The sequence below is a fragment of the Trichechus manatus genome, unplaced genomic scaffold, assembly GCF_000243295.1.
Source record: "Trichechus manatus latirostris isolate Lorelei unplaced genomic scaffold, TriManLat1.0 scaffold00213, whole genome shotgun sequence".
NCBI classification, from domain to species: domain Eukaryota; kingdom Metazoa; phylum Chordata; class Mammalia; order Sirenia; family Trichechidae; genus Trichechus; species Trichechus manatus.
This window is the reverse complement of record NW_004444149.1, coordinates 37032-49915: the sequence shown is the minus strand read 5'-3', so window position 1 is coordinate 49915 and position 12884 is coordinate 37032. Positions and strand designations below refer to the sequence as shown.

Below are 12884 nucleotides of genomic sequence, written 5' to 3'. Positions count from 1 at the left end.
ATGCCTCTCAGTGAGCTCGCTCACAGTCACACTTTGGTTTGGCTCCCCAAACCCACAATGGAAAAGAAAAAACTGAAGGTCATTTTTTGTTCTGTTTTGTTTGTTTAAAGGCATAGGGTTACTTCCTCCTGCCCTCTTCTTTCTTCCCTGAAAAAGAGTTTACAACTCCTCATGGCTTCTTTAACAGGTGAAGTAGGTGAAAAGTCCGTGAAGCTCACGGCAGCTGAGAGATGCACAGCTCCTGTGCCTTCCTAGGCCCACTCTAACCGGCGATACATGTCAAGTTTCCTGAAAAATTTTTTTTTTTTTTTTAAAGGAAAAGAAAAAATGACAACCAACAACAACAAAGGAAAAAGAGAAAAAGCAACATTTGAACAACCTCTTCCTACCCCCAAGTAAGACTGAGAGATTATCTTATTCCTCCCCTGAAACAAAACATTTCTGACAACATACTTATTAACGGTCTCTCACGGCTCACCCTCCCCACCATGCCCTCCTCCCTTTTATGTATGTCTCTGAGAGCAAAAAGAGAAAAAATAAATTCATCAATGGCTTTCCGCATATAAATAGAAAAGACAGATGTCTGGAACCTGAACTATCACGGGACCAAAAAGTATCTTGGCCCTTTAGGAGTTTCCTTGTCCTACAGTGTAGGCCTCCACAGGAAATGGAGGCCCCTCCTCCTTGCAGTTCAATACCCTCCTCATGTCCTACTAACCAGGAAGAAAGTGTTCATTTCCCACCTAATTTACAACAGAAGATACCCCCGTCCCATCCCCAAACATAAAAATACAAGTCTATGCCCCTAGAATGATCAAACCAGTCTAAGCCCCTCCCTCCCTCCCACCCGCCACCCTGAAATCTTGCTACATAAATACATGTATGTATTTGATTATAGTATAAACAGCTTCCAATCCACTTCCAGTTCTAGGCATCGGCAGCTGCTGCTGCCAGGCCCCGGGGTCCTGACCCGTTCCAGAGGAACTTGCCATTCTTACTCAGCTCTCGGGCTTCCGGGCCATCATTCCAGCGCCGCTTCAATCGGAGCTTGGGGGGCATCACAGCATCTTCCTTCTTCTCAGACGCACTGGGCTCTCTGCCAGGCCTGTCCTCCCCGTCTTCAGTCACCTCCAGGGGTTCTTCACTTGGGGCGCTACTGGGTACAGAGGGCCAGACAGGTGGTGTGGCTGGGCGGGCAAAGATGGTGCCTTTCCCCTCTTCCGTGGTCCTGCCCGGCACAGTACCCTCTTCTTGAGCGAGCTCCTCCTTCTCTCGGACAGACTGCCTGAGGCTCTCGGGATCCTTCTCAGAGGCAAGCTCCACCTTAATTCTTGGGGGGACAGGGGCCGCGGTGGGAGCACTGACAGGTGCTGACTCTTCACTGCTCTCAACCCTCTCCCGGTTCCTCCGCCCAGCTGGTGGGGGCTGCAGCTTGATAGAAAACTGGGCTGACTCCTCAGGATGCATTTTGCACTGCAGGGGTGGAACCATGAGCCCTGGGTAACGGGGAAAAGTCCGGGGACTCAGGTGGTAGTTGAACACAGAACAGGCTTGCGAATGAAGGTAGTGTTTCATTTCCTCAGGGTTGAAGGAGAAGCAGCTGCTGCTGGTGAAGGGGCTCAGGCCTGGTGAGGGACTATAGGAGAAAAGAGTGGGAGTCAGAGACAGGGCTGGTGAAATGGGGACATTAAGGACACCTCCACGGCCGGGGACTGGAGAGACAGCAAAGGGGCTGTGGGGGTCAGGGTACATCCCTGGCCTAGTGAACAGAGGAAGCATTATGTCAGGCTTGCGTTTCTGATGGCCCATCCCTCCTCCACCGACAGCATTCCGGGAGGACATGAGATCCACGCCCCGGCGCCAGTCAGCGGCCGAGCCGTCCTCCAGCTCCGAAAGCTCCGCCTTTCTGTCAGTGCCATCGCTCAAAGACTCCTGGCCAGAAGTGGTTAGGGAGCTGGCAGAGAACCGCCCTGGCTGCATGTCACTGGTTGGCGAATGGGCGTCCAGAGGTGGGAAGTGGAAGCGGGAGGAAGCTGTTGGCACTGGTGGCGCGCTCTGCGGAACCACACCTGTGATGGTGGAGAGGACAAAAGGCTGCGTCAGACGTCTGCCATCCGCTCTCACCATCTCTCCTTATGCTAAGCAAGTGGAAAATGTTCACAAGCAATAGGAAACAAGCATTCCAGCGGGAATGAACCCCCCAATTCTCTATCTTCCTCTATTCAGTTTAGTGGCTGTGTTTCTTTAGCCTCTCATTCCCTTTCCTGTCTTCATAGTACTCCTAGCTACTTGTTTCTTTACAGTCTAAGACAGAAATTCCATGAAGGCAGGGACTTTCTCTTGTTTACAGCTGTGTTCCTGGCAGTTCGGGGCTTAACCATTACTAGGTGCTCAATAAATACTAGTTGAATGAATGAACAGGTAAAAGAGCCTTCTCCTTTTTAACTCTAAATATTCAACTTGTTCTGCAATTTTCAGCTTTGCAAACAGACTTTTCTTGTTTTCATAATTTTGGCTGTTTCTATAAAGCAAGCAAACAAAACTAGAAATAACATGTATAGAAAGCAATGCACTAAAACACCCAAAGAGCTTGCATCTCATATACATAAACATGAACAAGACCATATTTTAATAAAAACAGATTTAAAAAAAAACAGCCATAATGTTTGTGAAGGTAAGACCTTACGGCATATCTTTTATCATTTCTGATATACAATCATTATTTCACAGAGATTCCAACTGAAAATATTTTTCACTCTCTCCAAATTGATATTCCTCTAACGAATTCTACATAATGATTTCCATTCCCATCCCGCTTTCAAGCACTGAAGAGGCTGAGAGGAAATCCAGGACCCACCACTCCCTCGCCCAAACTTGCTTGCTAAAATTTGAAGCTGTGAGTGGAAACCAACAGCGCGCTAAGCGTGTCAACTTCAGAGGCTCACAAGTTCTTAACTCTCCCAAAAGGTCCTTCTGATAAAGAAGGCATGAGAAAGGTATGCCATCTGAGGCCTCGGGGATCCTGAGAGGTGGGGGTGGCTTCTATCACTGACACTCTGAGACAGAGTTAAGGGAGAAGAAAAAAAGGGAAAATAGGAAAAAACCAAAACAAGTCAAAGTTACGGAAATGCAGGAGAGGAAACAACAAAAGGAGATGCGTATGATATAGTGCGGTTAGGGACCGCGCCCCTCAGCTGCTTTCTTCTATTCTTGGTATAATGGAGTCACCCTCAGATAGGACCCTGGAATTGCCTGGTATGTGCAAGACTGTAACTTTCTAGGCACGTGTGACTGAGTAACATTGTGCCAGGGCAGCATTTTCCAAACTGGTGTTCCACAGAAATCTGTTCTGCACGACTTCAACAAAATTTTTTAAAGCCACGTAAGAGTTACTGGCTTAAATCTTACAATTAGGAAATACAAATGAAGGACCTCCTATATGATCTGAGCAGAGGTTCTCAAGCCAAATATTTCTTCTACCAGCCTATTACAGTGGCCGAAATTCTACTTTTTGATCTTGACTTTGTACTCAGAGTACATCTAGTCAAAAGCAAAAAACAAAAGCAAAAACAAAAAACTTCTATGTGTTCTGAAGGAATGAATAAGTATAATGTGTGTGTGTTGGGGGGGAGGATCCTGTATCCTAAACAACTTAGAAATGCTTGAATTTTTTTTTTTTGGAGTGGAGGACTTCAGTTTTTACATATGCTAAAGTATACTGTAAATCTGCAAGGCAGAGATCTAATACAAAGAATTTCCCAAGTGTATTTAGGGGGAACAAAGGCGAGATGCAGGAGCAATGTGGGAGAGGCAGCATTCTAGTCCCCTCACCTCTAATTAACTGGAGTAGCCCTACTTTTATTTCCTGAGATATCAAATCAAAGATTTTCTTTGGGGGAAAAAATTATTGCTGCCAAAATTGTCTGAATACCACTGCTTTGGAAGAACACCACCTCCCTGGAGCTACTATGGAATCTGAGTAGTTAGAAAATCTAGGTTTGAATCTCAGTTCTGGTACTTTCTATCTTGCGGCCCGGTATAAGCCACTAAGTGGAGTCTTTACCCCCTCTGGCAAAATGGAAAAAAATAATGGCTTTGTTTATGTTCAAACCCTGGCCCCAACACTTACTCCCTGTGGGACTCTGGACAACTACTTACCAGATGTGCCTCTGTTGCCTTACCTGCAAAATGGAGATAATAACAGGACCAATCCTCACATTATGAGGATTAAAGGGGTTTTACAATAGTAATTGGCACATAGCAAATTATATGTATTTGTTAAAATAAATGAATATTTTAGTAAATAATAATCATGGCTCAAAAATAAAAATTCACAAGAGCATACGTCATTTGAATATGGACTATACATTAGACAATACAGAGCGATGTTAAACTTCCTGGGTGTGCTGATGGTGCTGTGGCTACGGAGGAGCATGGCCTGTTTCTGGGGGATACACGCTGCAGGACACTGGGACAAAGCGCCACCTGTCTGCAACTTAATCTCAAAGGATTTAGAAAGTATATACAAGTAGAAGGAGATAAAGCAATATGGCAAAACTGTTAATGATCAGCGAATCTAGGAAGGATATTTAGATAGTCACTGTTCCATCTTTTCCAATTCTTCTGTAGGTTTAAAGCTTTTTAAAAAGATAAACAAAATTAACAAAAAACCCAGGTGGGGGGTCGGAGTGGGGAGTCACAGAACAAGAGGTCGCAAGCCCATCCTTGAACTGCTCTGTCCTGCCTCCATCCCGACAGGTAACTGTTTTCACTAGTGTCATCTACAGCTTTCTGATGTTTCTTATGCAAAACGATATTAAAATACATTTAATAACGTGTTTTATAGGATACCTTTGATAGCTATAATGAGGTACTGTAAGTAGAAGCACTTTCAACACTATCCAAATGTCTATCCTATACAGTTAACAGTGAGCAGGATTAGAGGGGAAGGGAAAAGAACGTCCGCTTTACTTTTTACTTTATAAACGTCTGTACTCTTTGGATATGTTACAATCAGCATGTATTACTTTCCTTTTTAAAAGAAAAAGGCCAAAACAGTGCAACTGTATCAATCTAGACATGATCCTCTGGCCTCCAGGACCTAAAACTACACTGCTCTACTTCTTAGTGTTTAACATATCCCCTGTCGTACCAAACCAGGAATACCTAATCTCTGCCGCTAAACTGTAAGTTTCTTGAGGGAAAGAATTCTGTAACTTTTTTTTGTCTCTAGGGCTTAACACATTATCTATTGTACAAATGAAGTACCCCCAGTCCCCTGGAGGATAGTAACATCTATTTAATACAAGCTAGATTTCAACAGCTGAATCTACCAGGAATTGTTGCATAAGAAACTGTTCAATAGATAAGTATATTCAACCCACCCTGATCCATCTTTTACTTTGCTGTCCTCCATTCTTAATCTTCTTATTTGTAAAATGTGGATATCAACACACACACTTTTACAGGGCTGGGAGGCTAAAAGATAACTCACAAAAACACTAAGCAGAAGTTGAGTAAATGTTACCTTCTTTCGTCTTCATAAAAGTTAACCTAAAACAACTGGCCTCTCTGGGCAAAAGTTCTCTATAAAACTAGTAACTCCAGCTCTTCAGCGTTATCTGCATCCGGGATGCAAACAACCAAGGAGTATGTCCAAAACAAATGTAAACTGTTTTGCTTTCCCTGGGACTTTCTGATTAACATTTGCAGCTTAGTTAAGGAGCAACGTTGGTTCAACCGTCTTCAGGCAGAATAGGTTGCATAGGCCACTACTGTTAAATTTCCACATTGGGAGTCTTCACAGAGTAAGGATCCAGATTTCACTGCCCTTGAAAATCCCATTTCTCCCAAGGGCTGATGGATGTCCCATTCTGGGTTGCCCAAGCGGCTGGACTTCCAGGTTTTGACAGGCAAAAATGGCTCAAAGACAGGAGAACAAGACCAACGACACCCTTTTGTTGGGATGTGGGGGTGTGTGGGGTGTACAGAACACCAACACGTTCTTCAGAATTGCTCCCACAGCAATCTAGAATCCCAATCACTCTCCCAGGTGCACAGGGAGGGTGTAAGAGTGAGAAATAGAGGAAACAAGATTCCAGTGACTAGAACAGGTTTGATTTCCTAATGCCTTTCCCCCAGGCATAAGGAAAGAAAACAGGTTGTAATTAGAGAGATGCATTCCAATACCACTTTTTTTTTTAAATGCATGCCCCAGGGACAGGAGGGCGTGGCTTCAGAAGATGGAACTGTAATGATAGCAGAGTCCAGCGAAAACTGCCCTAACTTGTTGTGTGCAGTAATTACATATCTGCAGTGGATCTCAGCATTATGTTCTCTCAGCCACACCCCCGCTCTAATTTTTCAGGTTTCTTTCCATTTTTCTCTGAGAAGTTGTATTACTGCAGAATCAGGATTGGCTTTTTTCGCTTAACATACAATGTAACCAAGGCACAGTACTGACAAGACTGGTCAGACAATAGTTAAATATAACCCATTTTCTTGGGCAGGGGTACCATTCGCATTGAAAAAGAAAACAAAGAGCCTTATGAGATTGCCTTCTGCACCGAGAGAGGCAGACATAAAACCTGCGAGGAACTGTGATGGAAAGCTGTAACCCAGAGAGCCTAGGGGGGAAGCCCTGCTGTACTCGGGGGAGAGGTCAAGTCACCCCACAGCCTTGTTCTCTGAGGAGTTGTTGGTGCAGATCAAAGACACTGCTTGTCACTGCAAACATGTGAACCTCCCCTTCTCTGATCAAGGATGCTGTGGTTTAGATGATATTCACTTGATAAGGGAGAGCTGGTAGCTTCATAGAAAATCGGAAGTGTTTGTAGAAACACGTTCCCACGTATGAAAGAGTCACTGGGCAGGGTGTTAAAACTCTTTGAGTCCTGAACTTCGAGATCAACAGAGACCTATGGAACATCATTCTCAAAGGGGACAGTGTAACAATATCTAACAGATTATGAACAATATGCAGAAAAGGGAACCAAATAAACAAATAAAATCAGTTTATCTTGATCATGCATAGCTTATCAGTCCCTTTTATCAGATGAATGGGAAATTTGAGCAGAATATTGAGGTAATCCAGCGGGTCACACCGCTTTAGTGTTTCTAAAATCCTCTGAAACACGCTGTCTTAGACTTGGGTTTTTAAGGCTTTTTTTTTTCACTCACAACTCATTCCCCATCGAGAGAGTTTGCATCTTACCACTTGACCGAATGTTGATGAATGGGTAGTTGGGCATCACCAGCTTGCTGAAGTTAAATTTATAAGTAAACCTTTTGCCTTTTGTTTTATGAAGGATCCTCTTGTTGTAATAGTATCTGTAAAAAGAAGAACACATATTAATTCATCTTCTAGTTACTGACAGGTTTTAATACACATAGGTAACCCCTAAGACCAATAACTCTTGCTCTAAGTATTACTTAGAAACATCACTATTATTCTCTTGCAACCTGGCCCTCAGGTTAGGACTGGGAGATCTAACAGCTTGCTTTTCCCATTCAATTTTCAATTAAGTTTGGCTACAGTTTTACAAAGACAACCTCACTTTAAGAACGCGATCACCTATCCTAGCCCCAGTCACCTTTCTTCTCCATCTCTCTGCGATTTCAATTCTATAGTCCATTTCCTTCCTGTTCCCACTGCATGTCACCAACTGCCGAGTTTCTCTTTTCTGCCTTGCCCAGGTGGGGGCAGACAAGTCTCTTGGGAGACCTGATGTGGTTAGTCTTGAGGTTTAAACTCAAGGCAAAGACAAAGGAATGTAGAAGTGTTTTATGGTGGCAGGTCAAACAATAGTATACCCTGATCTGGAAAGTAACAGCCAGCCGGGCTTGCTTCACCTTCAGAGACTCAGAGCTGCAAAAAGCTCCAGCAAAGCTGCTGCACACACAGACTTTACACTCATGGTCACTAAGAATGAAGAAAGGCAAGAGAACGGCAAGGTAACTGGACTCTTTAACTTTCAGTAGTGAGGTCACAAACTGCTTTCTGGCCTCTAGGGGGCTATGGGCTTAGAAAATGTAAAGACCGACAAGGGGAAAAGAGAAACTGAGAAAGCTTACAGTGATTAACTGCTACATATATTGGAGGGTAACAACCAAGCAACCTACGGTCTGACGACTTGAGCTCAGATACAGTTCTGAATAGCTAGGTCACTGCCATTCACTGAGACAGTCGTCAGTACTCCTCCCGTGTGCCTTCCTGACCCTTTTTCTAGTTTCTTCCAGGGGAGGCTAAAGAAGAGAAATTTTAATAGAGTCCCAACATGGAGATCTAAACCAACCCTCTGGATTATTAATGAGCTCCAATCCATGTTCCACCATACACTCTCACCCACTACAGAGCAGAATCGGCTGTCTGTCAGGATCCAGTGCCAACCGTGTTGGAGATTCCTCCTACATACAACCAAAGGCATGCCTTTTCTTCTCCTGGGCCTGTGCTACTCAGATTCAACAGCTCCTCTACTCCCACTGAAAGCTACACATTATTCACTTAGTGTAGTCTCTTACCACCTGATACACTTTTTATCTAACATTCACCAAACCGTTTAGTCTCCTTCCAATCTGTTAACACCAGGAATTTGGGAATTCTTTCCCTTACCTGAGGGCCCGGCTCAGCTTGTCATAATTCATCTGTGGCTTGCACTTCCTGCGGCCCCAGAGGCGGGCCACCTCGTCTGGGTCCTTGATGACAAATTCCCCGTACTCTCCCTGCTGCCAGGCAATGACATGGCGGAACTCCTCTTTCTGCAGCAGCTCAAGGATGAAGTGCCACAGCTGGATCTGCCGGGAGCCTGGGGACGACTCTGTTTTGTAGGCCCAGTCAGGAAACTGATATCCTTTAAGGTGAAAAGGGCACGATCAAGGTAGTCAGGAGCCAGGTACATACATACCAGTGTCCCTGTCTTCACATTGCACTGCTCAGAATCTCTAGATTGCTTTGCAAACATGCCATAAACACTCTTTCACTCAGCTGGGGCTAACCACAACAGGGGTGAGGAAAGCACAGAGAAGTCACCTATTCTTGTGGCAGCTGTTAAATCTGATAAGAGTTGGGCAGCAGCACCCAGGTATCCTATCTAATCTCTTACCTTTTCATGTATTACTGAATCCCACACCTACTTTCTCCAAGGGCATGAAAGTTCCAAAGGGAACAAACAGGAAAGGAAAACTAATGTTTCAGGAAAATAAAGCTGAACACCACTTATGCCAAAGATTATGGCTCTAACAGGAAAGAGACTCGAAAGTTTGGGACAAGGGTGTGGTGACCAGACATTAAATATATATCCATAGGAAACAAGCCTATAACTGTCTTAGCTGTAGCCACCCAGCCAAGAGGTTGTCAGTCACGGCACTTGTGAACAGGGCCTAAGTGGAGAGAACATGACCCGCTGAGGAACATTCTAGGCACAACAGAGATGATTAACTTCTGCTCACCTCCACCTCCTTCTGGCTTTTCCACGATGCTACAGCCTGCTTTCATTTTCACCCTCCTGCTGAGACACAAGCCATAACAATTACTGTAAGATGCTATTTATTATCCTCCCCAGGTTTTCTGGCACAGCCTATTCCCAACCTTCTTTTTTCCTATGTTTCCTTCCTTGTGCAACCCTCTCTCTTTCAAACATGTCACCTCCAAACTGCTAATCCCCAAATCATCAAATGATGGTCCTCAGATCATCAGCTTCAAAAGCCATAATTATCTCTCACCTGACTTTAAACCACGAACTGTAAACACTGTCTTTAATATTTGCTTTCTTCCTCTGGCCGGCCCTTCAAATGTAAAAAAGGAAGGCTACAGAGAAACGGGTCCAAAAAGGCAACCAAAACAAGTCAAACAGTTTGTCTTCTATTACTGGACAGGTCCAGATGCCAAGATACACACACCTGAGTTCACTCACATACACCAGTTTAAAAAAGGGTAAAAAAAAAAAAAATCCAAATCCATCTGATTCCCACTCAAGAATGAACATCTGATTTTGATTTTCTGATTTATGTGAAATGGGAGAAGAAAAACTCCTCCCAGTCAGAAACTGCTCCCTCCCCTTGAAAAATACCCTGGGATGCAGGAAGTAAACACACTGTATGTACAGTCACTTTATACTAGAAAACACCCCCCCCGAAAGTCTTTTTGAGAACAAAATTGACATTTTCTCCTTTTAACAAGAAGGAAAACAAAGCAGGTGTTTCAGAGAGTCTTCTGTCCAGAAAGTGGAGGGAGTCCTGATGCAATCTGAATTTATTCCATCCAGATTTACAGTTCCTCAATAAATTTACTGTCCCCAACAAAAAACAAGTTTGTGTCAGTCAACTCTTTAACAAACAGGAGGGGGGGGGGACGGGACAGGAGATGGCAGATCTACTCATAGTTCCACAGGATGGGTGCTAGGCCCTCAGCACCCATATTAGCAGGAGTCTGGAGGGAATGTAATAGGTGCCTCAGGGGCCCCAGGGTGGGGTGGGGAAAAAAATCCTAATCTTGGAAATTTCACCTAACCTAGGATTCCTTTTGATCCTTTACATTTTTTTTCTCACATACACATTAAGGAGACCAGCAAGACCCAGTCTGGAAAAGCACAGGGGGAGGCGAGGACGAGATAAGTATCCCAAAGGAATGAAAAACACACACATACACACGATACACAATAACAAGGCAGGAGCTTCCTCTCCCGGCTGTTCCCATCTCAATGACAATGAAGGAGGAAAAACACCAATTTCCCCACCGCTCCAGGAAGCTGCTCTGGACTCTAACTCCTAGACTGCTGCTGGACCGCGGGGCCTTTACCTGCCACAGGAATGCCCTTAACCACCACGACTCTGGGGTCCAAATCCCACTACAACCATGACCTGCCCGGGAATCCTTCTCTTAACACGCCAGCTCCCCGATCTTCCCCACACAGGCCCCGGCTCCCAGGAACTCGGAGGAGCCTCAGCAAGCCTTTCAAAAACCCACTCTGACACTCGCTCCAAGTAGGCCTACTCGTCTTAACTCTGCCAACTCCAGTCCCGTTGCCCTGCCTTCCCCAGATCGCGACCATTCCCCGAAAAGTGAGACACGCACATTCTGGAGCGGCGGTCCCCCCGCTGCAGCTCCTGGGTCCAGCTTACGCTGGCCCCGGGGCCTCCTCTCCACTCGCCTCCCGGCCGGGCTTCCCTCGCTCCGTGGCCTCGGGGCTCCGCTGAGCCACCGCACGAACGCAGCTCTAGGTCCCCGTCGCCCCTCAGACAGGGGGCCCCCCTTCCTTCCCCCGCCCCCCGCGCTGGGTGAGGCCCGGCTGGCTGGGTACGCGGCCCGCGGGCGGCCCCGACCTCAGCGACGCTGTCCCCGCTGAGGTCCGCGGGGCTGGCCCGGAGGGGCCCGGCGGCGGCGGCGAGGCCGGGACTCACCGCTCCCCGGCACGGTCCGTCTTCGGTCCGGTCTCCTCCGCCGCGTCTCCGGCTCCTCCTCATCCACCCCAGCAGGAAGTGACCTCCTCGGCTGCTGTCGTCACTTCCATCCTCGGCGGAGAGGGCGGGGGAGGAGGCGGTGCCTTCCCGCGGGTCTCCCAGCCTCGCCGCGCTGCGCCGCACCCAGCCGCGTCTCCCTTTCCTTTCTCCTTTCCGCAGACGCCGACTTCCGCCCGCACTCCGCCCCTGCGCGCTCCGGCCGCCGCTCAGCCCGCGCACGCGCCCCGGCGCGGCGCGTGCGTCACGCTTTGGGGACACGTTACGCACGTTCGCCTCGGGCGGCCGGCCGCAGAATGGGGGTCGGCTGGAGCCGGCGGAGTGACGCAGTGCGAGGGGGCGCGGGCGGCCTCCGCGTGCGTTTTCCGCCAGCCCGGCACGGGCGAGGCGCGGGCGGCACGGCGTTGTGCGGCGGAGCTAGGTCTGGGGTGCGAGGCCCTGTGCAGGGAGCCCCAGCTGTCGCGGGAGGGGACCCCGCGTACCTCCTAGGAAAGGCCCAGGTGCCGGGATAAAGCCACATCCAGACCGCTGAGAGCAGACCCCCTTTCTCCAGAAAGGGACTCTGCGACCTCCCAGGGAGGAGGCCCCTCAATGGGAAGGGAGGGCCCGCAGACTTCAGAGAGAGTTCCCGACCCTTTAAGAAAGGGCACTTTCATTTACTGTGAAAAGAAGCTGGGAAGCTGTCAGAAGCGCATTGCGTTGGCGTTTCCCGCCGGTAAAAACTGGAGAATGTGACCACTTTTTCCCGATCCTTCTGTCTTTAATTTGTGCCCATGTAAGCTGTTTGCAAGTCTACTCCCTAAGTCATTCAGACACATCTCTCCTTTCTTCTCCCTCAGCCCCTTGTCCCTCCTCAAGCAATGACCAGTATTGTCTAAAGCATCTTTTTTCCTTCCTTTAAGACTGATTAATGAGAAAGGACCTCAAGCAGTTCAGCTTTATCTCCACCCCGACCCTCGTATTTCGGAGTAGTGTCCCGGTCGAGTTTCACTTCAGAGGCAGAAGAAAGGAGGGAGAAGTGGAGATCAGCAAAGGTTACATAAATTAGAATAAAGAATACGAGTGTGGAGGAGGTGCAGAAGACAGGATTGAAGAAGAATTGAAGAATTTGAGCAAATTTCGTTTTGGACCGTTGCTCTGATAACACCTTTCCATCCTGTCTACCTCTGAGAACGTGGAAACGTCACCGTTCAGTGTTAGGAAAGTTGAATCTGCAGTTTTGGATATGCTACTAGCCGTTCTCTAACTTGTTTATAAATTAACTAGTAAGTTGGTCCCCTCTGGACCTGAGGTTGCCTCACCTGTTTTAAAAAAGAAAGGATGCTAGCTTTGGTGATGTAAGGTCTTCTAGTTAGAAAATCCTACTACGTAGGTGAATGAAATAAGTAAAATTCAATCACAATAGAACTACCAACATCTGGAAGTAGACC

General features: G+C 46.9%; 1 protein-coding gene across 4 annotated transcripts; it reads right to left on the bottom strand.

The window, feature by feature from the left end:
- Nucleotides 1-284: 284 nt before the first annotated feature.
- ETV3 (ETS variant transcription factor 3) lies at nt 285-11675 on the bottom strand. Of its 4 annotated transcripts, none has more exons than XM_004388459.2 (5): nt 11398-11675; nt 9448-9506; nt 8612-8849; nt 7214-7329; nt 285-2069 (listed from the first exon to the last, which is right to left on the bottom strand). In XM_004388459.2, the coding sequence occupies exons 2-5, from the start codon at nt 9491-9493 to the stop codon at nt 928-930; spliced, it is 1542 nt and encodes a 513-aa protein (XP_004388516.1). In that variant the 5' UTR covers nt 9494-9506; nt 11398-11675; the 3' UTR covers nt 285-927. The 4 variants fall into 4 exon arrangements, with proteins under 4 accessions (XP_004388516.1, XP_023598289.1, XP_023598288.1 ...); XM_023742521.1 differs by having other exon boundaries at nt 9448-9503; nt 11398-11501; XM_023742520.1 differs by lacking the exon at nt 11398-11675 and adding an exon at nt 11072-11205 and having other exon boundaries at nt 9448-9503.
- Between the last annotated feature and the right edge of the window lie 1209 nt (nt 11676-12884).